At 33.9% G+C, this 26,287-nt stretch overlaps 1 protein-coding gene across 1 annotated transcript in view; it reads right to left on the reverse strand.

The window, feature by feature from the left end:
• Positions 1 to 26,287, reverse strand: part of Dlg2 (discs large MAGUK scaffold protein 2) — a 2,015,095-nt gene that overhangs the window by 1,555,277 nt on the left and 433,531 nt on the right. The window contains exon 4 of the mRNA XM_071616557.1: positions 8,406 to 8,501. Within this exon, the coding sequence (XP_071472658.1) occupies positions 8,406 to 8,501 (96 nt within the window). The remainder of the gene's footprint in view (positions 1 to 8,405; positions 8,502 to 26,287) is intronic.

The raw sequence follows: 26,287 nt of genomic DNA on the forward strand, positions 1-26,287 counted from the left end.
TTCAAATGTATTACTTTTGTTTCTTTTTCTTTTTTTATTTGTTCCTTTTAAAAATACCTGACAGTAGAGTATTTTTTGATATACTATACATACATGGAGTATAACTTATTAGGATCCCATTCTTGTGGTTGTACATGATGTGAAGTTTCATTGGTGGTGTATTCATATATAAACGAAGGAAAGTTATTTCTGATTCATTCTATTCTTTCCTATTCCCATTTCCCCGCTTCCCTTCATTCCCCTTTGTCTAATCCAAAGAACTTCTATTCTTCCCTCCCCACCTCTTAGCATCCACATAATCAGAAAGAACATTAGGCCGTTGGTTTTTTGGTGATTTTCTTATTTCACTTAGCAGGATAGTCTCCAATTCCATCCCTTTACTGGCAATAATTATAAAGTCATTCTTTTTATGGATGAGTAATATTCCATTGTGTATATGTGCCACATTTTCTTTATTCATTCATCTGTTGAAGGGCACATAGGTTGGTTCCATAGCTTAGCTATTGGGAATTCAGCTTCTATAAATATTGAAGTGGTTGTGTCACTGTAGTATGCTGATTTTAAGTCCTTTGGGTATATACTGAGGAGTGGAATAACTGGATCAAATGGTAGTCCCATTTCAAGTTTTCTCAGGAATCTTCATACTGCTTTTCAAAGTGGTTGCACCAATTTGCAGTCCCACCAGCAACATATGAGCGTACCTTTTACCCTACATCCTTGCTAACATTTATTGTTACTTCCGTTCTTACTATTCTGACTGGAGTTAGGTGAAATCTCAGTGTAGCTTTTTTTACAAAATATTTTTCTTAGTTGTTGATAGACCTTTTTTTAAAAAAAATTTTTTATACGTGATGCTATGAAATAAACTCAGTGCTTCACACATGCCAGGCAAGTGTGCTACCACTGAGCCATAGCCCCAGCCCCTCTCAGTGCAGTTTTAATTTGCATTTCTCTAATTGCTAGAGTTGTTGAACATTTTTTCATATGTTTGTCAACCATTTATATTTCTTCTTCTGTGAAGAGCCTGTTCAGTTCTTTTGCCCGTTTATTGATTGTTTTTTTTTGGGGGGGGGGGGGTAAGTTTTTTTTTTAGTTCTTTATATATCCTGGAGATTAATGCTCTATCTGAGGTGCAGGGGGCAAAGATTTTCTCCCATTGTGTAGGCTCTCTTTTCATGCTCTTGATTGTTCCCTTTGCTGTGAAGAAACTTTTTAGTTTGATACCATCCCATTCATTTTGCTTGTTTTCAACAAGGAAAAAAATATCTAGAGTAAAATATATCCTATGTCTAGTGTCCTAAAATCTAAACACCTTGAGGATAGATTTAACATATATCTCTGGCACCTAGCATAGTATCTGACATTTAAGAAGTATGAATTAAATATCTGTAGAAAGAAAGAATGATCACAGTCCTGTTATGCTATTTTTTTCTTGATAGGAGATTTTTTAAAAATCTAATTAAATCTATGATATGCATCACTCATCCATAGAGTAATCATAATAAACACATATATACAGATATATTTACACATATATGTATGAATTTAAGGAAAAAATAGATTGCATATGTAGCAGAAGGTATTTGCAAATAAAAGTATTTTTTCAGCAGATCCAGTCTGATGAAGATGGCATGGATTGGAACAATCATATATAATAAAGGGAGGTTTCCAGCTGAACTATTATAACAGGACTGATGAAACAGGTGTTTGCCCTTGTAATAGAAAAACAGTAATAAATATAAGCATCTTAAGATATTAATAATTACAGTGAATTATCAAGCAGATATTATATGAAGTCCTTTGCCAAATACTTTGTAAATATTATCTCTGATGACCATAACACCCTTCAGGAAGGAACTATAATCCCCATTTTGTGAATGCAGAAACTGAAGCTCTCTGAGGATATATTACATGCCCTAGGTGACTCTAACGCAGAGTAGAGTATAAAATCAATATTCTTTCCACATCATCACAACTCAAATCCAGAGACAGTTTCTGCCTCCATGGATACAACTTGAAAGTGTAACACAATCAGATCCAAAGGGCTTCTGGAATCAAAGGTAACCTAGACTCTGTGCAGTCTAGTAACCAAAAATTGGGGACCCCCCTTAAAAAGATGGTGCATCTCTGGGCTCCTACAATGAGGGCTTTTATAGCTTATAAGGACCATGGGAGAAACTCCAGAAGGAATGAACTCCTCAATAGGACAATTAGCTCCAAGGGAAATAACAAGAAGTCCACCCACCTGGACTACCATCCCTGTCTGACTGTTCCCCATATACCCAAGACAGCAGGCAAACGAATGACATCTGCAAAGCTTGTTAGCTTAGTAAAATAAATAGACTGCAGGCAGGTCATGGCAAAATGCCTGCCCTCATTTCCAAACTCTCCAGAGGAAAGCAGGAAATTAGGATCAACTGGAAAAGGACTGACTTTGCCAGAGTTTCAATGATGAAAAAGAATATCAGGATAGTATTGGATCATGCAACTAATTCGTAAAAAGCAGAAGTCTACAAATTCTGTGCAATGTATGTCAATATTTGTAAAATAAATAAATAAGCAAAATTTTAAGTAAATCATCATCTGCTGCAGAAATCAAGTAATTTTCACTTTGAACCTATTTTTTACCATGGTTTTTACTTACATAGACCTGAATTTTGGGTCAATTTTGCTTAATATGAGTCACAACATAGTTAATCAATAAAAATATAACTCATACAGTTATTATTATCATCAAAATCGAAGCAAGTTTTTTTAAAAAATTTAGATAATTGTAAATGATAAACCATACATATATATGGAATATTTGATAAAAATTATGTTTCCCTAAAATATCACAAGTTTATGAAAACTTTACTGAACATTAGGTTTCTTCCTTATGAACTCCATTTTTCCTATTACACAATGCTGTGGGTTGAATACATTCCAAAACTTCTGGTTGTGCACAAGCCACAAATCTAAAAAGCTATATGGTCTGAAAAACAATTTTGCTTTCAAGTTAATATAAATAACTTCAGTAGCATTGCTAAATACTCTTCCCACACCCAAACACACCAGCCTATTATCTGCTCCTCAAATATAATATTTCATTCTAATTATTCCCAAGCATTGAATTTATTGTTCCTTCTCCCAGCAACTCTTTTTCTCTAGATCTTCACACAAGAGGTCTTTTTTCTTATCATTCAGGTTTCTTCTTAGATGTTACCACCTTAGTAAAACTATCTCAAACTACCCCTGTAATTAGCTTAGCTTACCTTCCATCATTCTCCACGACATGAGTCTGGTTTACTTCTTTTATAGCAATGACCACAATTTCTGTTACTATTTACCCTATCTGAAGTTTATATGTGAGAACAGGAACTCATCTGTTTTGTTCACAGCTGTATCACCAGTGTTTAAAACATAACAGATTCTAAATTGATATTTTTTGAATTAATGAATTAATCCCCAACACACATACCCATTTTTTAAAAGCAAGGGCAGAATCTGAAATGTGCAACATGAAATGTGAAATCTATGGTTTTTAATATAGCTTAGCTCCAAAAAAATGATTTATATTAATAATAGTATTTAAAACACATAAAAAAGCAATAGTTTTCAGATTCAACATTAACATTTTTTAGTTTTGCTTTTTTCTTGCAGGGGGGTTTCCAGGGATTGAACTCAGGGGCACTCTGCCACTGAGCCACATCTCCAGGCCTATTTTGTATTTTATTTAGAGAGTCTCACTGAGTTGCTTATTGCCTCACTATTTCTGAGGCTGGTTTTGAACTTGTGATTCTCCTGCCTCAGCCTCCTGCACCGCTGGGATTACAGGCATGCACGACCATGCCTGGCTTTTTTTAAGGTTTTTTTTTAAATAAAATTTGTCATGTGTAGTAAGTTCTACCATGGGATACATATAGATAATAAAAAGATTACTATAGTGAAATAAATTAATATGTCCATCATTATTTGGGGGGTTGTATAAGATAAACTATCTTCTCATTAAGCATGAATTCCTATATCTATAGTGATCAAATTGGAAATTAGATCTCTCAACTTGTTCATTCCATATATCCACTACTTTGTATTTTCTGACCTGTATCTCCCCATTTCCTCCCCATCCTCTCACTACCCCCTGTTAACCACTGCTTCTTTATCTAGCACAGTATATTGGAATTTTTTTTCATTAAATTCTGTATATGTAAGATCATGCAATATGTTTTCTTTCTGTGGTTGATTATTTCACTAAGCATAGTGTTCCTCAGAGCCATCTAGGTAAGCCATCTATGATAAGATCTCATTTTTCTTTAGGGATGAATAAAATGTGCTATCCTATTTTTTTTTTTTTTTTTGGTTTCTTTATTCATTCATGGGTCGTTGGACACTTACTTTGTTTCCATGTCCTGGCTATGGTGAATAATGCTGTAGTTACGATAGGGGCACATATATCTTTATGAGGTGGTGATTTTATTTCTTTTTGAATATACTTCTAAAAGTATACCCAAAAGGACTGCTAGGTTATAACATAATTTTATTATTAATTTCTTTTGAAACTCCATACAGTTTTCTATATTTATCATATTAATGTACATGCCCAACAGTATACAAAAGAGTCCCTTTTTCTCAACACTCATAACAACATTTGTTGTATTTGACTTTTTGATAATAGCTACTCTAACTATCCTAAAAGGTAAAAGGTGATAACGCATAGTAATTTTTATTTCCATTTCCCTAATAATGTTGAGTACCTTTTCACATACTTATTGGCTGCTTTTGTGTCTTATTTGGAGAAATGTCCAATGAGGTATTTTGTCCATTTTCTAATTGGGTTCTTTTTCCACTACTGAATTTCATGGATTCTTTATAAATTTTGAAATATTAACCCCTTATCAGATACATGATCTGTAAATAAACATTGACCCTTTGTTAATCAGGTTATGATTAAATAAATTGTCATGATATATAATATAATTAATTACTCATAACTATTAAATTAAATATAACCAATGAAAAAACTGAGATATATTGATATTTGAATTGAATAGTTTAAACTTGCTTCATGAATGTGTCAGATTTACTAACACACAAACCTGATCTCAGGCAATGCTAGTACAGACAGTCCAGTCATTGATTTTTAATAGGCAGAAACTTGACCCTGAGGCACTACAAGATACTCAAAGATAAAACATGATGTCTTCACCAACCTGGACATGAGAAATTATGACATTTTATGTTTTAAATTAGTAAACCAACTTAGCAAGAGTGAACCATAATATTCCATCAATAATCATCATCATCATCATCATCATCTTTATTAATTCCAGAAAGATGAGACATTTGCCACTTGTTTTCACTTATATTGAGAAATATAAAATATGCCCAGTGCTAATATAGGTTGAATATCATGGGTCAAATAAGAATAATATTAAAAGTTGCCCAGATGAAATGAGCTACCTTGGCAGGTAATAAATATTCCAGATTAGAGGTTTTCCAGTAAATGACAGATTCCCCTTTTACGGGGTGGTAGTAGAGGAAATTTAAAATTAGGGGTCACTTTTCTAGTTTACCATTAAAGTTACTTTTAATCCTCTGACTCTATGATATTTTCATATTTGGCGATCCAGGAAGATTAACTCAGAATCATTTATTGTTATTATTATTCTTATTGTTGTTATAAGAAACAAAATACTAAACTTGTAATCTCAACTATTTTTAAGTACAGAGTTCAGTACCATTTTATGTATTTATACTGATATACAACAGAGCTTGAAAACTTTTTCGTCATCAGAACACTGAAATTCAGGTTGAGGGTATAGTTCAGAGTTAGAATACTTGTCTAACATGTGCCCTGAGCTTAATTGCCATGTGGCAAAAATAAATAAATAAATAAACTGAAACTCCATATCCACCAACACTAATTCCTCCTCCCCTATTTCCTTAGCTTTAGGCAATCTCCTTTCTACTTTCTAAAAATTTGACTACTTTAGGTACTTCGTATGTGTGGAATCATCAATATTGTCTTATCTATGACTCCTGAATTTTGCTTTGCATAATGTTCCTCAAGATTCACAGATATTTTAGCACATGATAAGATTACCTTCTGTGTTAAGGCTACATAATATTCCATTGTATATAAACATTTTTTAATATTATTTTTTTACATTTGCTTTATCCTCTCATGGACATTTGAGTTGCTTCCTCTTCTTGGCTACTGTAAATAATGTTGCAATGAACATTGGTGTGTGAATATCTTTTCAAAATTCTTCTTACAAATATTTTGGCTATATATCTGGAAGTAGGATTTCTGGATCATATTGTAATTTAGGAATGTCTGTGCTGTTTTTTCATAATGATTGCTCTGTTTTATATTCTCATGAACGATGTACCAGGGTTTCAATGTCTCCACATCTTTACTAATATTTGTTTTGATAACGATCATCCCAATAGGTCTGAGATCTCATTGTTGTATTAATTGGCATTTCTGTTATGATTAGTAGTGCTGAGCATCTCTTCATAAGAATGTGTTTTATATAGTTCTGACTTTTTCTTTTTGCCTTTATTGCCTATGTTTTTGGTATCATATCCAAGAACTCATTGCCAAAGCCAAAGTCTTAACATTTTCTCCATTGTTTTCTTCTGGGAGTTTTATAATCTTTGGTCTTAATTATTTTTTAATCCATTTTGAGTTAATTTTTATATAGTGTAAACTAAGGGTCCAACTTCATTCTTCTGCACGTGGACATCCAGTTTTCTCGCCACTATTTGTTGAATAATCTCTTTTTTATTGTATAGTGCTACCAACTTTGCTTTCATTTAGCCTTTATTTTTGAGTTCTCTATTCTGTTGCATTGGTCCATACATATGTCCATATATCTGTCTTTATGCCAGTACCATACCATGTGGATTATGATTTGTTTGGGTATGTTTTTAAATTAGGAGATATAAGGCCTCCAATTTTATTTTTATTTTTCAAGATTTATTTGGCTAGTTACTATTTTAGAACCATCAATTTCAAAATGGAGGTAATGAATAACATCTAATTTATGCATATAAATGCCAGGGAATCCTTGTTCTGTTCTACCTCCCTAAAACAGGCATTAGTGTCATTAAGGAAAAGAATTTTCCTTTCAAATGTAGGAAAGAATAATAAGTAGCAAAATAGAGCTGACCTTTAAAGAATTATATTTAATTAGAAGATATAGCTATTTTATAGAGTGTAAACACACATTATAGCCTGAAAATAATTGAGGTTAATGTTGAGATTCTCTAAAATAAATGATTTCTATATTATATCAAAGTGATATAAATACAATATAATTTTAAAGGACCCACAATTTATCTAATCAAAACATTTCACTTAGATTAGGAAACTGAGGTACAGAAAGGCTGAATGATTTGCCCAAGAACTCTCAAACAGTAAGTGTACAAAAATAATGACCCAAGTTTTAAGCCTCTAATTGTTACTTACACCATGATTTCTTCTCAGACTTATATGCTTCCTACAGTCAAGTTTCTCTCCACCTTAAATGTAAAATGCTTCTTCACCAATAAAAAGATGAAGAAACATTTTATAGTTTCTTCTTAGTGATGTCTTTGTTTCTATGTTTGGAATTTTAATAAAAACATCACCTCTACAAGATGTAAAACTTTAAATTCATTTCAATAGAATAATAAATATACTATTTGCCAGGCACTATTAAATCTATATTCAAGATCTTATTAAAATCTCATAACTCTCATAAGATAAACTGAAGCTTTTGGAGTTTAGGCAGTATAGACTAACAATATGCTTTCCTATGATGAGAACATAAGTTTCTCTAATATATGTGCCAGCATTTATTTAATTAAGCTGCCTGACAAGTTGGCACATTTGTATTCCACTTAGGCCTAATGATTTCATCTTCAGGAAGCAAAACTACAAATATCCTTGTGGACAGCCAGGAAGTCCAAAAAATTGTTTTCTAAGTATGAATGAGTCCAACCATGGACATCCACACTTACTCTGTCCTTTTGGAGAAAACAGTGTTATTGCCAACTTAGATGACTTCCTTTCCTGGAAGGAAAAGCATTTACAATTTTATAAGAATCTCAAATAGTTTAAATAGCACCTTTTATTTTAAATGAAAACATTTTTCACCAGAGAAGAAATGGAGTAGATTACAAAATGGCAGTGTTATAACCATCAATTTAAGACTACACACCAAAACACAGATCCCAAATTGAAATATATAACTACTCAAAATGATAAACATTCAATGTCAGCTTAGTAGCAGGGGAACCTAATATGCTGACCATGCCAAGGTTAGAAATTAGGCTACACGTTTTCTTTTATTTTAACACTACTACAAACTTTATACATAGAGTACAAGACACATTTTCCCAATAAAGCATAGAAACAAAGAAAATACTCGAACACTTACACTTGACTTTTCATCAGTTTCATTCTCAAAACACTGATTTTCTTTATTTTGCTCAATACATGAAGCATTCTCCTTTTGTCCACTCCAAACTGTAAGCTAAAAAAAAATAGTTTAAGAATCAATGCTTATTTTTTGAATTGTAAGTGAAGTATTTCAAGGTTTTAACATGAATCTTAAGATATCTAAGACCTGAATAAAATTATTAGATGTTGCTTATGTCAGTTTTAGAATATGAATGTACTGCTTAACCCATTTTTATATTGCTCCCAAAGAGAAATCATAAAATGGGACAGTTATTCAAAGGCAAGTTTTTAAATTTCAAAGCTTTTCACCAGGGAGTGTTGAAACTGGACTATTCCAAAGTAAACTGATGATCTGGTAAAAGCTGAGCATGGTTAATAAGATGAAGGTAGAAGAGTTGATTTCATCTTATGTAATTTCCCATATTTGCAGAAATCTCTACACCAGTAGTTTTTGGAGTTCTCAAAGCAAGCAGAGACACTGACTGCCTTTGTGCTTGAGTATTTTTTCAAGAATTCTTTTTAACTGCAGCTTTGGATGATAGAAATAATGACTACATTCAGAGCAAAGAATAGGTTTGCTTACTGGTAGTGTTCCTTCATTTGAGTGATTGCAACCTATAAAAACCGTTGCATAGGAATTTGTCATGTGGTAATGTTAGCATGGCCCTGTAGGAAATGTGGCTTGAGAAACAGAGACTAAAAATGTTGATTCTCAGGCTACTGCTATTGTTGCAAGTAATAAAGTCCTTTATCTTTGTCTTATGGGTCTTCTGGCAGCATCTATGAAACTGTGGCAGCCTAACTCCTTAGCTTACAAAAAAAGTAAAATCTCAAGACACTTTGCAATCTTGGCAGTGACAAGAAGGGAATGTTGACAGTCATGGTTTTCTGAAAGAGAAAGGATCAGGGACTGATGGGCTGGTGAAAGACTTTGTGGGACATTTTTGAAGATCAATAACAAACATGTTGACCATGTTTTATTTTATGTTCAACTGCATAATAATGGTCTTTTGCCTCAATGTTAATAGAGAAATAACTGAAATGGTTTCAGGCCAAGTACTAGGAAAGAGACTCCAAGACAGCTTCCAGTTTTTGCTAATTCTTCTGTAGGTGGGAAGACTTCCTCATCAATCTATTTATTATCCTCATCTACTAAGATTCATTCTGGTGAGCAGACAATAGTTATAAAGTCATGTACCTGTACTTATTGTGAAAGGAGAAAAATTTGCAAACACTGTGAGCATAAACCAAGATTTCTCTGATACCAGTCTGTTGTAGATGCCCCTCTTCTCTGCTCCCATTGTTTACACCTCTCATTGTGATTAACACACAACACACTGTGTTATAAATTATATATTTCTTTGTCATATTATTGTTTCTTGGAGAACAGGAAGGATATCTTACTGTTTTTTCAATCTCCAAGGATACATACTTGTATTATTTTAATATTATATTTAAATATTATTTTAGTTATCAATGGATCTTTATTTTTATTTATGTGTCATGCTGAGAATATAACCCTGTGCCTCACACATGCTGGGCAAGCGCTCTACCACTGAGCCATTACCCCAGCCCTGGAGATTGGCAGTTTTGATGGTGTGGCTACTGATTTAAAAAAACAAACAAAAAAACTTTGGATGAAACAAAACATTAGAATTCTACTTTGTTCAACTAAAAGTTACCACCACGACACTCAAAATCAGAAGTAAATGTTCCTTGCTTATAGCTATATAGCTGTCTTGCCCTCCATGATTTATAACCCCCTCCCTCTTCCTTTTTACTGATCTCAGATTCTTTAAGGAAAAAGGTGATTAAAAGTGGGACAATGTTTCCCTGTTTCTAAGATGGGACAAGGTTCATATATACCCATTCAAATATACTAAAGAACTTCGAGGAAAGGAGGGATTCAACTTCTCATAGTCCCCTTGGATATAACATCCAAAACACACTCACCTTCATCCTGTGGATTAGGGCTTATGAGATAAGGCATTAGGGCACTAGGATTCAGATCACTAGATTTGGGCAGGATTCATTGTAGGAAAGCTAAAGTGACCTTGTATATGAGGCTCTTTGGGGCCATTCAATGTAGCGTGGTTTTTTTTTTTTTTTGTTTGTTTGTTTTTTGTGCCTTTAATTGCTAAGTGTATAATTGGTATTAATATTTCACTGTAAATGCCCACAAAGTCCAATGGGGATTCTCCTGATCAGGAAGAGTACACGTAGAAAGATGCTAGTAGATTCAGTAAATCTCTCCCCAATTCTTTCAGGTAGTCCAGCAGAAACAATGGAAAAACTCTCAGAGAAAAGAGGAAATTACATAAGGATTTAAAGGTAGCAGAAATACTACAAGATATAATATCTTAAAACAACAGCCAGGTGTGGCCAGTAAGAAATGCTAATGGAGCCAGACCCTTACAGAGTATTAAAGCTTGGTGAATTTGGTTGTTGATGCTATTCCCTTAGTTATTCCAGACATTTTAACTGTAATTAAATTCACTGCACTGACAGAATTTGGTATGTTACATTTCCTACATCATTTTTCTAGCACTCTGGTACTTGAGGTCCAAGACTAATGTATTTGCATTCATATGGCAAGGCCCCCAATATGTTTATAGTGCTTCTGCAGTACCTAAACTCCTTTGTCATTTGCTGTAAGGTTTAGTGTTGGTAGCTCTACTTTTTTATGTTTTTCTGAGTTTATTATAGCTATACATAATAATGAGGTTCATTTGGCATAATCACACATTCATCGAATGTAATTTTCTGCATTTCAGTCCCTGGTACCTCTTTCTTTTCCAACCCTACCTCCTGTTTCACTTTCATTACTCTACTGGCTTTCCCCCCATCTATTTATTATTTTTATTTTTTATATTATTATTATTATGGTACCAAGGATTGAACCCAGGGATGCTTAACCACTGAGCAACATTCCCAGCCTTTTTCTATGTTTTATTTAGAGACAGAGTCTCAATAAGTTGCTTAGGACCTCACTACATTGCTGAAGCTAGCTTTGAACTTGATACTCTTGCCTCAGCCTCCAGAGCTTCTGGGATTACATGTGTGTACCACCATACCCAGCTATTTATTGTTTAAATAAATTGGTGCTTTGTATGTATACATATGTATACATATAAAATTGCATACATGTAAAATTCAATGTACCATTGAATTCACCATGGTACTTTCACACGTGCACACAGCATAATTTGATCAACTTCATTCTGCAGACCCTCTCCTTTCCCATCCTTACCCACTTCCCCTCAACCCCACCCCTCTTCCACTCCATTCTTCTATTTTATTTCATCATGTCTCTCACCTCCATTTTTCCTCTTATTTTTTTCTGCCTTCTGCATATGAGAGAAAACATTCAACCCTTGACTTTTTTGAGTTTGGCTTATTAGCTCTCGTTTTTGATGTTCAAAATTGTAATTACATAATGTCCTATTAGTTGGAAAGTCAAAAATCTCAGCCAGCAAGAGTAGGTGATAAACTGACAACATTGAGGGGCTCTATGGGTAAATTCCCTCCATTAGCAAGGAAAAACTGTTGTCTTTTTAGCCCCAGTCATCAAAACAGAGGCCCCCATACCTCATTGTGTTCTATGGAAAATAAAGAGAGTATGTTCTCACTTTGACATTTTACTCATCATCTAACTCCAAAATCAGCATCCACTAACACTGTTGGTAGCTCTATTGGTAGCAAGCTATGGCATGATTTCTACCCTTGGGCCCCATATTAATGACATCTTTGAGTCACAAATATTTGAGTTGATGAGGGTTCATTTGAATTATCATCAAACAGAGGTAGCCCCCACCTGAACTGCTCTTTGAGAATTGGTCTCATCTTCTCCTGAACACTGTTTCTCCTAAACATCCATTATTTTGCTACTGGGCTCTTCTCAAAATTGAACATCTGGATCATAGACACTTATTAACTCTCCAGTCTGGTATTTTCATTTTGGTGGTGGATCAACTGATAATTTAACAAGATGATAAAGGTCTCACTTGTCACATGGAAATGGTGTATTCAAGAATGCAGCCAGCCTCATCCCAGTAGCATCTTGATCATATATAAAAAAAGTATCATTACCCTTTTAGGAAAAGCCAGTTTCCAACTCCACCCCCTGAAACAACAACTCAATGGGATTCTTGATTCAAAGAGGTTTCATTAAATATCTGGGTCTTATTTACTACTGGTTTAGCCAAATGAAACCCAATGGTATGCTAATGCTATTTATTCTCAGTGCTAGCTATGCAAAACTGAAATGACCACAGTTCCTCCACTCAGGGTACAAAACTCAAGGCTGTTCTCAGAGGTGTGACAAATATGCCTCTTGACAAGTTTATTATATTTTTACTGACTCCTGGTATGTTGCCAATGGCCTAAATTTTGGTTTGTACCTAGGAATACTACAGATCGACAAATTAAAGACATGTCTTCCTGAGACCTTGAACAATTTATATGAGTTCATCACTCATATAAATGCCAATAGTGAGGAATTCTAATGTGACTGACTATAATTAAGCTGCTAACTGAGCTTGCACTGCTATCATTGCTGCCTGTATCCACCATCATTACTGAACATGGCAACAAAGCCACCATTATAGACTGAGCATAAAGTAAAAGACTGTTTCTGAGACAGGGGCTACCTGAGTTTCCTTAAGTAGTTCAGCTTGGCATTCCTCTTAGCCAGATCAAAGCCCTTATTCCCTGTTTGTTTATTTGTTCATCTATATGCATTCATTTATTCATCTAATTTAATCTTTTATAGTTTCCATTCATTAAACAAATATTTATTGATCTCTGGAGACAGAAAGACATTAATATAGATTGCCTTTCCTCCAAGGGGAAATATACAAATATGCAATTTATAGTACAAATATGTTGATTAAAATAATAGATATAAACTATAGAAGGGGCATTTATATCAGATTGGAATCAAAGGAAAGTTCTCAAAGAAAAGCACTAAAATAATGTTAAAGTCAAAGGAGGTTATTTAGACAAGTAGTAGTGTTTATTTTAATAGCATATAATGTGGACTTGAAAGGCACCAGGCTCAGGAGGAAAGAGCATAGGTTTAGAGTAAGAAAGAAAGAAATTAAGAGCTGTGCAGAATGGACCAATATTTAAATGCTATGACTACTGTCATTCAAAATATGGAAATCATGCCATCCATTGCAAAGAGTTTTATTCCTCCTATCAACCATCTCACAGATGGGTTGGATTGTAGAGGAAGGAAACATGACTTCTCAAAGAACACTCTTAAGTTCATTGGCTGAGGTACAAATTGACGTGAGGCAGATTAGCAGAAGTATCACTACTTTAATTATGTGCACATACCTATGGCATGGTGGTTTTCACAAAAATATGAGACTCAAAGAAGGGCCTGCTGATTCAAGTTTATATAGCATACTAAACACAGAAAGGAAAAAAAGACACTTGGGTCTTCTAGAGGTGCTAGAGCCAAATTATGGAAGGGAATGGGAAGAAATGTATGGTGAATACAGGTTGCCTCATCGTGATGATTAAAATTTCTCAACTGAAAAGTTTTCTCAGAGTAACTCTCTTCTTGATACAGACACGTTTACCAATAAAAATCTTTATAGATGTAAACTTCCTTTATAAAAGGAGTCTTTCAGAGCTACTTCAATGTGTGAAGTTTCTCAAAATAACCAGTTTGAAATGATCAATATGCCAAAGAAGAATATTTTAGGATGGCATTCTTGTCTCCTATAGTCACATTTGGGGGTGATGTGTCCTGATCCCAATAGGATTTATGTCTTTCCTCCTTCACATCAAACAGTGTCTCATATTTGCTTCCTAAATACATACAAAACACTCAATTTCAATCTCTTGAATACATTTCCAAGCTTTTGTGTATCACCATCATTAGTCCTTCCCCTTATAACTTACCACCAATTTTACACTTTCAGAAATAGAATTTTTCTATACATCTTTATTTTCTTCATTCTTTCACAGAAAGAAAAGACTTGATATCACTCTTGTTCCTAAGCCATCAAAATATAACCTTCTTCTCCCCAGAATCAACATTCTTGAAAGATATAAAAGTAGTAATAATAGAAACAAATTCAATAGAATCATATAATGAAAAGTTATAGTAAGCTAGATCTTAAAGGATGCTAATACACATTTTTTAAGTACTATCTCACTTATTTTTTTTAACAATGAAACTGACACAGTCATCCTTCTTTTCTGGGTAAAAAACGACCTAGTTTTGTCTTTAAAAGTTTATGCATTTAACCAGTATACCAAAGTAAACCATTTTCTTACTTCCCATTACTTTTCAAATTGTGGTCCCCAGACCATCAGTATGTGTGCATCACACAGAGCTTTATTAAAAAAAAAAAAGTTCTTGGTTTACTGAATTTGAAACTGTAGGGTGGGGCCATACTGTCTGTTTTTCACAAGTGCTTGAGATAATTTCATCACATGCTGAGCTGAAAACTAATGATCTAGATGATGAAATGTTAAATATATAAGACATATTTAGGAAAACATGTATGGTCTTGGCAAAATGGAAAATCAGTACTCCACTTAACAGATACAGTCTCTAATCACTTACAGGCATTTATTACGATGAGGAAACCCCAATCTAGTGTTACTAGATGTTTGTAATTTTCAACAGACCTTGGAATGCTGGACTGTGATACTTAAGTGCTGGAAACATGAAACAAAGTCTATGGGAGATAGTTATTTTGGACAGAGCTCCTGTATTAGGCCCCAACAGAACAGACCAAACCAGAATGGAATCAGTCATGCTGGGTGCTATGTAATAAAATAATGCTTTCAAATAGACTGAAAGAAAGAAAGAGAAGGAGGGAGGGAGGAAGAAAGAAACAAAGAAAAGAAAGGAAATATTGATTCACAGCAATGTCTCAGAAATGGCTCAGTCCACCTGAGCCAACATGATAAAGAACTCCCCTATGTGTTAATAAAGAAACTAACTATGAAATAGCCAACATGATTTTTGTCCCTTATTTTCTGCTTTCTTTTAGCCTTTTCTGTCAACAGAATACCTCTACTCAGTTTATCAGAGCATCTTTCTATTTTAGATGAAATGTTGGCCAGTACATGAATGGCTAACAAAAGCCAATTCAAAAAATAAAATAATAATAATTGTTAAAATAACAACAATTATAGGTTTTTAAAATAACATGTGAGCTAGCATGGAATATTCCAAACAAAATATAAACCTGGACTGGAGATTGCATAAGGGGAGTCACTTTGTGAACTATTCATTAGTCCCTAGATGCTGCCCTTTTTCCCCCTAGTACTGAACTCTTAACTCACCAAGGACCTCTTAGTCCTTATTGTTTTCCATTTTCTCTGAATTTCTATAGTTCTTATTGTCTTTCACTTTTTTCTGGCATTTCCCATTGTTAGCTAATAATTCTTTCTTAAAACCTGTATTCCTATATTCAGTATCTTGGTTGCTCCTTCTCTTTCATTTTCTCCTCACCCTTTTAGTCCCTGTCTTCAGTTGTTATTTCTAAATTCCTTTCAATTCATCTCTTCTTTTAATATCAAAACTATTCTAAGATTTCATCTCACTCTAGTCGGAATGGCAGCTATTAAGAATACAAACAACAGTAAGTGTTGGTGAGGATGCAGGAAGAAAGGTACACTCATACAATGCTGGTGGGACTGCAAATTGGTGCAACCAATATGGAAAGCAGTATGAAGATTCCTTGGAAAACTTGGAATGGAATCACCATTTGACCCAGCTATCGCACTGGGTTTATACCCAAAGGATTTAAAAACAACATACTATAGTAACACAGCCACATCAATGTTGATAGCAGCACAATTAATAATAGCTAAACTTGGAATCAACATAGATGCCCTTCAGTAGATGAATGGATAAAGAAACTGTGATATATATATATATATATATATATATATATATATATATATATATATATATATATCATACACACACACACACACACACACACACATACACACACACAATGGAATTTTACTGAGAATTAAAAGAGAATAAAATCATGGCATTTGCAGGTAAATAGATAGAGTTGGAGAATATGATGCTAAGTGAAGTAAGCCAATCCCCCCAAAAAAACGTTGAATGTTTTTTTCTGATATGAGGATGCTGATCCATAATGGATATGGTGGAGGGGGAGCATCAGAGGAATGGAGGAACTTTAGATAGGGCAAAGGGGAGGGAGAGGAAGGGAGAGGAAGAAGGGGTAGGACAGATAGTAGAACGAGATGGACATCATTACCCCAAGTACATATCTGAAGACACAAATGGTGTGACTCTACTTTGTGTACTTCTACATTTTTAATTGTTGAGTGGTATTTCCTCTAAAAATTACAATGGCATTTCAATTCTGTTCAATCTAAATATAATTATCTTTTCTTCAGAACTCACTTTAGTCCTGGTTTCCCCATTTCTAATAATGACACAACTCAGTTTTTTAAAGACTATTCATATGACCCCTCTCCTTTACAAAGTCTGGGCTGATGCTCTCCCTTTCTCCAATTAGACAGACTCTCTCATTCTGTGATGCCCTCAGGATGTAGTCTTCTCCTTTACATCTCTAATAATGATCAGACCACCTCATTTCTTTTAGGAACAACCTAGAATATAGACAAAGGAAAATGAGCTTAGCATTTACTCAAGAATGTTTTAATATCTTTTAAGAAAGTGCATTTATTGCCATCTTCACATCCTTCATGGTACCTAAATAAAGTAAGTATGTATTGATATTTATTGAATTGTTGAATTGCATAATATTAATAAAGGTGTATTCTAAACTACAGAATACGTGTGGATAAATATTTACCAACTGATTTACCAAATGATTCATCTTTTTTGTAAATTTCCAAAAAAATTCCATTTATAAAAAGAGCAGTTTTTAAAAACTGTAACTCTTCAATAGAGTAAATAAGTACTCACCTTATTTAACAGTTTTGTAGATTTACTTGTTAATTTTTTTTATATTATTTGCCCAAACGTGGAATTCTTTTCTTTGTACATGAATGTTAGTATTAGTGAGTACCATGCACAAAATCTGAATCCTTGCAAGAACCCAAAGCCATATAAACTGCAAACAGTATGCTAAATAGAGCTCCATGCTGCCATACCATTAGAAAGCACCACCCTAGGAACAAGAACTGAACACATTATCCTGAAGCACATCCCAGCTCTGGAGTAGTCCAATTCTGCAAATATTTCCTTAGCTTTATACTTATAGAGCATCCAGTTTTACCTCAGTCTGTACTATCCTCTTCAGATATAAGAAACATTATAACTATAAAGTTGTAAGATTTAATAGTTTTTTGAGAAAGTCAAAGACTTACTACCCCAATCTATGACATCTAGATATCTGAGAACAGAGAAGAAACAGGAAGCTCCCTCTCACCTTCCCATCACCCTTTCTCTTCTGGGGTAGGTTCATCGCAGAGTCACCCTTCCTAGCCTGGAGGAAATGAACATCCTTATCCTACAAGACAGATGCCAGAGGAAGATCAGTTACTTCCAATAAGATAGAAGTCTTTGTCATTGTAAACCTCTAAAAAGTCTGGTTGATTAATATCATTGTGTACAAATAATGAAAAATCTTTTATAAACTAATATAATTTATAAAACTAATATAGTTCTGTTGCCATTGAAATGGGTAAGGGGAAAGCAAGATGCTAAAAATATCTATAACATGCTCTCTCACACATAAGAAAGAAAGGTAAATAAAAACTTATTCATGTTTCTCCTTCACTTGTACCATGGAGGAGGAAAATTTCCTGAACCTCTTAGTCTTCTTGGTTAAGCCTGGAAATAATCTAACAAAAATAGATTGTTAGAGGCTCTGAAGGCTGAGACAGGAGGATCACAAGTTCAAAGCCAGCCTCCACAAAAGCAAGAAGTTCAGCAACTCAGTGAGATTCTGTTGTTAAATAAAATACAAAATAGTGCTGGGAGTGTGGCTCAGTAGTTGAGTGCCCCTGAGTTCAATCCCTGGTACACCCTGCCTCCTGCAAAAAGATAGCAGCAGGATACACGTTTATTCAATGAAAGATTTATGTGACAAGGGAGACTTCATGAAAACCCAAAGATCCAGAGAAACTGTGAAATAAATGAATAATTGTGGAGAAAAATGATTGGCCAAAAATGTGTATGATATAATGGTGAACTGAGGGAAGGAGGGGTATATCAGCAAGGACAATTTATTCAAATTATTTTCTGATTCTCTCTATGGCATTTCTCCCTGCCTCTCCCCACCAACATGTAGCAGAAGGAAAGAGAACAGGTAAGAGAGTGGCCTTCTCAGGTTTTATGGCATGCTTTGGGGAAGATATATTTTAGTTTCTATGGCCTACCTTAGGAACAAAATATAGGAGAAAGGAGAGCAGGAAAAGTTCATTTCAAACCTTGCTCTGCGACCCTTCCAATATCTTTCCATCTAAGTAGTCAATCTGCCAAGGCTACCATATTTGGGGGGTATTGTGTACTGAGTCCTGAGAGTACAAACCAGAAAGTCAAATAGGAAGGATAAATTAGACACAAGGATTTTTTTTTTAAATGGGGAGAAAGGACAGTTGTTCTTTATAGAAAAATACCCACTAGTAAGTATAGAAAAATGGAAGAATCAAAAAAATCACTAACTGGAAATCACCAAAATAGTAAATGCCTTAGGCAAGAATTATCAAAGATGCTAAAATTAGTGGGTGAAAGTACATGAAACACACAACATTTACCTAAATTGAAAATATCTTCTATGAATTTCTTATTAATTAGAGAAAATAGTAATTTAACAGTGGTTAATCTGGAAGCTACCTTAACCAAGAGGACAAAGTTAGCACAATTGGTAAATTGGACAAACAGTATTTTAGATATTTTCTTAGATAATGTACAAAAAGGACATGCTCCTTTGTAGTGCTTCTACCAAAACACATAGCCATCAATATTTAATCATACACACACAAAAAAAAAAAAAAAAAAAAAACAGGAAAAAACAATTGAAGGCTATTCTACAAAATAGAAGTCAAACATTCTTAAAGGTTTAAAAAAAAAAAAAAAGAAGTCAAGTTCCTGAAAGACAAAGGAGGCTGAAAACTATTCTACATTAAGAGCATCTAAAAAGACATGAGGACTAAATGTAATGTGTGATTCCAGGTTGGAGCCTGAACCAGAGAAGTATCTCTCTTTTTGCTGGGACAATTTTTTATTGGAACAATTAATGAATTTGAATAAAATATGCAGAATAGGTAATTCTTACATCAGTGTTAGTTTCTTGAATTTGATAACAGCACCTTGATTGTATGAGAATCTTCTTGTTTATAGAAAACACATGCTGTAGTACTGAGGGACAAAATGCCATAATAACTTCAAAGTTCTCTTTGGATCCATTTCTGCTCAAAAAGTATACATGTATTTATACCTAAAGAGAATGGTAATTCATAAGAAGTAAAAGTAATAATTGAAATGAACTAAAATATTAATTTTTTGAAACATGGGTAAAAACATGTACAGGTAATTTGGGGCTAGTTTTGTAACTTTTCTTCATTTTTAATCATTTCTCAATAGTTTCTAGAATGAGCCTGCAGATCCAAAATATCAAACCACTTGAAAAAATATATTATGCCAAAGACTAGAAACAAAATCAGTAACCAGAATGTGAACATGTCCAATGCAAATGTAATGGAAGAGTACGAAAAAGTATTTACATAAACATAAGATGGTCGAGGAGAAAAAAAATGTATAAGGGTACTTTTATTTTTTTTTCTGGTATTTTATTTTATTTTATTTTAATTTTTTATTGTTGGTTATTCAAAACATTACATATTTCTTGATATATCATATTTCACACTTTGATTCAAGCGGGTTATGAACTCCCATTTTTACCCCATATACAGATTGCAGAATCACATCAGTTACACATCCATTGATTTACATATTGCCATACTAGTGTCTGTTGTGTTCTGCTGCCTTTCCTATCCTCTACTACCCCCCCTCCCCTCCCCTCCCCTCCCCTCCCCTCCCCTCCCCTCCCCTCTTCTCTCTCTGCCCCCTCTACTGTCATTCATTTGTCCCCCTTGTATTATTTTTCCCTTTCCCCTCACTTCCTCTTGTATGTACTTTTGTATAACCCTGAGGGTCTCCTTCCATTTCCATACAATTTCCCTTCTCTCTCCCTTTCCCTCCCACCTCTCATCCCTGTTTAATGTTAATCTTCTTCTCATGCTCTTCTTCCCTACTCTGTTCTTAGTTACTCTCCTTATATCAAAGAAGACATTTGGCATTTGTTTTTTAGGGATTGGCTAGCTTCACTTAGCATAATCTGCTCTAATGCCATCCATTTCCCTGCAAATTCTATGATTTTGTCATTTTTTAATGCAGAGTAATACTCCATTATGTATAAATGCCACATTTTTTTTATCCATTCGTCTATTGAAGGGCATCTAGGTTGGTTCCACAGTCTTGCTATTGTGAATTGTGCTGCTATGAACATCGATGTAGCAGTGTCCCTGTAGCATGCTCTTTTTAGGTCTTTAGGGAATCCATGTCTCTTTTTTCATCTTCTTGGTAGGATACAGTGACAGCATGCAAAAATTAATTACATTTTAATAATTTTTAAAACTATGTTTTAAAATCTAAAAATTTAGAAGCTTTGTGGATATAAAAATGCTAGTAGGGCTATTTTAAGTGAAAAATGTACATTATAAATAATATATACTAATATTCAAAGCTTGATAAAAAGAAAACACACACACATCCATGGATGCTCTTATATAAAAAAGCATCCATGGATGCTCTTATATAAAATAACATAGTATTTGCATATAACCTACATATCTTCTCATGTACTTTAAATCATCTCTAGATTATTTATGATTTTTATATGACATAAGTGTCATATAAACAATTGTTTACACTATATTGTTCAGAGAAAGATGACAAGAAAAAATGTACATGTTTAGTAAAAATTTAATTTAAAAAAATGTTTTCTTTATGGTTGGTTGAATTCATTGATGCAGAACACTTGAATACAGAGGGTTGATGAGAAAAAAAAATTCACCAAAATGTAATTGTGGTCAGTTCTGATATTGTGATATTAAGGGATACTTGTTTTGATTTTTATAGTGAATATTTTGTATTTTCTACAGTGGATAATACTATTTTTATTTTTACTCCATATTTTACAAATAAACCTTTTAATGATGCCTGTTATGGAGTACATGTTCCATTAATGTTCAAGAAAAGAAGTAGAGTCACAAAATCCTTTCATTAATCAAAGTTGAGTGGAAACTACAGAACTATGCTATACCTTTCTGTCAGAAACCCAGGTCCTAGAGACAGATGAACTATGTAGTTTCTAAAAGATGCAGCATAGAATTGAAATCATTACAAGCTGCCCTCTTGTGTTACTTCCAGGATCTGATTTGGAATCAAATCTATACTCTGGCTTCAAAGAAGCCTGAAAATAAAGGCCTTAGTTGTAGAAATGTAGTGGAATATTTGCAGTAAAGAGAACACAGAGCCTAGGAAAATCAGAGCTACAAGTACTCATGGAAATTGCCACCTACAGACTGATTCCCTCACTCCACATTAGAAAAAAATATTCCCAGAAGCAAAAGTGCTTGTCCAGTTTCATAGCAGAAACTAGACTGGAATTCAGTTCCTCTCAGATAAAGAATCTAAAACTTACTGAGGTTTAATCACTTGCCAAAAATTATTCAGTTTCTGCAAGGAGGGACCAGTATTCTGATTTGACTTGTTGGATTCCAAAAATCCATCCTCTTTCTGAATTATAATCAAATAGATAATTCTTCAATTTATTTCAGGGAACATAATTTGATTTAAAAAGCTATAAAATATTATTTGATGTTATTATTCAATAATCTCAATATTATTCAATAATTTTATTTGCCTAGAACTCCCATTTTGCTAATAAGAAAAAATAATTTTTCTTTTATGTTTTCCTTGTTACTTAAAAATACATTTTTAAACTATTTAAAATATATATTTTTAATAATTTTAAATTATTTAAAAATATATTTTAAATATCTTAGAGGCTATTCCTTTAAGAATTTTCTCTATGATCCTTTTTTCTTTTCATTTAATATTCTGTGACTTCCTTCCTCTTTTAAGACAATATTTTCAGAGAGCAGGTGTCATGTCATATAACTGCAGTTCTCTTTTTAAAATTTAATTTTGTTTCTGTCTCCTTCTTATTTTTTCCTTGTCAACACTGCACACAAATGCATAGCAATAGTAGCCCTCCAAGTTGGCAATATCTCACTGTCTGCATGCCTAATGTTGTTTTCCAGCATCCCTATCGCTCCTGATTAAACACATTTTATATTTAGAATGTACTTGTACCTCAGCCACTTTCTACATGAATGCAGAATTTTCTTGTGGTGGTGAGTATTATTTTCCAGTTAGCCAGAACAATTTCTAAATATCTTCGCGATTAACCTGGTGTTTTGAAGCAGGTTTGGTCCCAGATAAAAGATCCCAACTGAATGTAACAAGAGGTCATCTTCCTTTGGAGGTCTCTAGGAAATGTTTCCTTTTCCTTTACATTGTCAGCACCCATACAAGAAGATGCATACCGTCTACTTTCATATTTTCTTATTTGCCTCACATTTGTGATGTGGAAATATGTTTGTAATGAAGAAAAATATGCTTTCATCTAATGAGTGAGACATTTTTTGGTGAATTTTGTTCATTTGTTAGATGCAAAGGAATTAATATTTCCTAGAACCTATTATAGGACCTACTTGTTCTAGGTACTCTACCTATATCATCTCAATTTATTCCTCACTAATATCTTACAAGAGAACTATCAATTCATTTTAATGTGAGCTTAGAAAGGTTAACTTGCCCCAGCCCAGTTGTATAGATAAGAGATGATGGAAACCCAAGTCAGCCTTGTGGTCTTTATACTGAAACATACTTCTCTTCACAATCTGAACATGTTAAAGTCACCAGGTGGAGAAAGAGAATGCAATGAGACTCACTCTTTATTCAGTCTGTCACATTACAATTGCTAAAGAAATACAAAATCAGTTGTTCTAGAATTGAAACACTTTATAATTTTTATTTAAGACACTCAAACTGATTTTTAAAAAGCATTGAAAGGCTTTAAAAATATCCGTTTTCTAACATAATTATCTGTGTGTTTGTATGTGTGTGAGAGAGAGAGAAAGAGAGAGAGAGACAGAGAAAGAGAGAGGGTGGGAGGGAGGGAGAGAGGTTGACTTACAAGCACAGCATTTCTGTGTGAACGCGCACATTCAGCTATTATTTTTAGGTGGAAATCACTCCCCTGCAACATATTCAGAAATTTAACTGAGAGATAAGAGGGTAGGAAGCCACAAAACTACATTTAGGAAATTACTGGCAAAGTAAAAATCCTGATGATTAAAAATACAGAGAAAGAAGTGGGGGGGGGGGCACAAAAGACACTTCAAAGCAAGTGCATCAAGTTACCATGGCAACTAGAGAATGTGGGTTGAAATTTATATGACTCCATTGTTCCAGCAGAGAGGTTCTAAATGACACCCTAGTGGCCTCACAGAGTTGATGCATCTCCCTGAATGCTCTGGCTTATTACTCCAGAGTGCTTTAGGCATGAGAAGAAATAGGATCACAGTAACTTTGTCAGTTCCAGCCTCCCCAGTCTCTGGAGTGAAAACACTTTTACTTCAATCTAGAGGCACAGCACTCTCATTTCCGGAACTAGACCTGACCAAGCCTATTATAATATTAGCACTCTCCTATTCACAGTTGGCTGAGGATCACAAGCATTTGCCTTACTGTCTTAAGTCAAGCATCTATTGTGCTTGGAATCAGCTCTGGGCATTCATCTGTTCTCCCAAATCCCTTTGTTATCCTGCTAGAACAGAAGTCTGCCCTGGTTCCTGGGCAACTTACTTAGGATTGTAAAATTCTTACTAGCCACTCAATGTCAACATCAGCCACAAGTCTAGTATTCATGGCAAAAAATTTGTTAAGAATTATGTCATATTTATTACCTCATACTAAATAAGTGTTATATATATTTATTACCTCTAATAGTAAATAGGTGTTATATATAGGTGATAAATATATTTTTGATTCATGTTTTACACATGTGGGAAACTGAGGCTTAGAGCAATTAAGTGATTTTTCCAAGGATCCAAAAAAGAACTAAATTCAATTCCAGATCTGATGACAAAGCCTGTGTTGGAGGATTTATCTTATTAGATGAAAGTTCAGCTGTGGTTGGGTCAATATTCTAACTCAAATACATTCCCAGAAACAGAGGGCAACATCAAATAGTTTCCTACTGACATAACCTATTTATTGCATTGGGCAGGCCAAGAACAACAACAACAATCCAAAATAAGTCTGAATTAGCTATGTTCCTTTTTCTTCTGAGTTTTAGATTAGTTGTTGAGGGAAGAGTCTCTCCTACATCCAGATTCATTACCTTAGCTGTAGCTCCACCAGTTTCTGCCTTTTCTTTCTCACTGATCCTCAATGGAAGGAAATGGAAATAAGAAGGGGCACTGTTAATGTTTTGAATATTTATTATGTGATGATAAACCTTTTTGAATATATCAACTCATTGAATTTCTATCAAAAAAAGACTATCAGTTACTTTATTCCCATTTAAAATATCTTAACTAAGAATCAGCAGATAAATAATTTGGAGGGGTTGCACAGTTAGTGACTAATAGAGTCTAAACAAGTCTCTTTGAACCTAGTCCATTGCCTTTTTCCCCCATACCCTGAAATGCCTCTTCAATAAAGCCTGTTCAAATTATAATAATCTTTAGAGCTAGAAGGGAACAGAGTACTATCAATTTATGTGATATAATTAGTTGATATGAAAGCACTATTAAGAGCAATTAAAACAGAGGAAACAGTAGGAGTTAGCTGAAAAAATAAAACAAATTTATATTTATCCCTATATTTCCCCAATATCTAACTCCAGACAAGAGAACTTTTGTTAATGTGATTTTTTGACTTGTTTTAGGAAGAGGTGAGCATAGATTAGGGACTTCTATTAAGCCAAGGTTTCATTCATTATAATCAATAAGCTCCAATTGTGTAGAGAAGCAAGGTATTTAATAAAAGAACAGCAATGGCAGCTTTTGGTGTGAATATTTCCTGACACCACCAGTTTCCTCCAAATGAGACTGGGTGAAGTCATGCTTGGAGATGCAATTGCAATTCAAACTACCCATTTCCCTTATTTAATGCAGTGAAGGTTGTTGTTGTTGTTGTTGTTGTTTTCTTCAGAGTGGAATTAGATAATCAGTAGCCATCTTCTGGGTCACAGAGGTTATATCACTTGGGCAAAAATTAATGTATGTAATTAAAATTTTAATATAAACTTGAATTAGAATTTAGACCACTATTTTCCTTATTACACTTCTGTAATATAAGCTTCTTTAGAGAAAAATAAAAGCAAATTATCAGTTTCCTGTAAAACAAAATGTGAATAGAATAAATTTAACAACTATACTGTGTTATCATAGCAACCAAAGTTTAAAAAAAAAGAAACTGATGTGATAAAAAATGACACAAGAGAACAAATGTATCAAGTTGTTATGGCAACTAGAGAATGTGGGTTGAAATTTACGTATCCAGAATCCAACAGAATATTCTAAGCAACTAAAATAAACATTTGCTTATTAAACCCTCCCCCCAAATAGTTCTTATCTATAAGCATTAAAGTGTTTTCATTATTTTGTCTGCTTTTTCTTTTATTTTCAATGGGTGATTTCAAATTGTGAGCATTTGTATTTTCAGTTCAGATTGCTTTTTGGCAACAGATACACCAAGATGTAATTTGGTTTCCAGAAAATGGTGCAAAAGCCAATTTC

The sequence above is a fragment of the Marmota flaviventris genome, chromosome 9, assembly GCF_047511675.1.
Source record: "Marmota flaviventris isolate mMarFla1 chromosome 9, mMarFla1.hap1, whole genome shotgun sequence".
Classification (NCBI taxonomy): domain Eukaryota; kingdom Metazoa; phylum Chordata; class Mammalia; order Rodentia; family Sciuridae; genus Marmota; species Marmota flaviventris.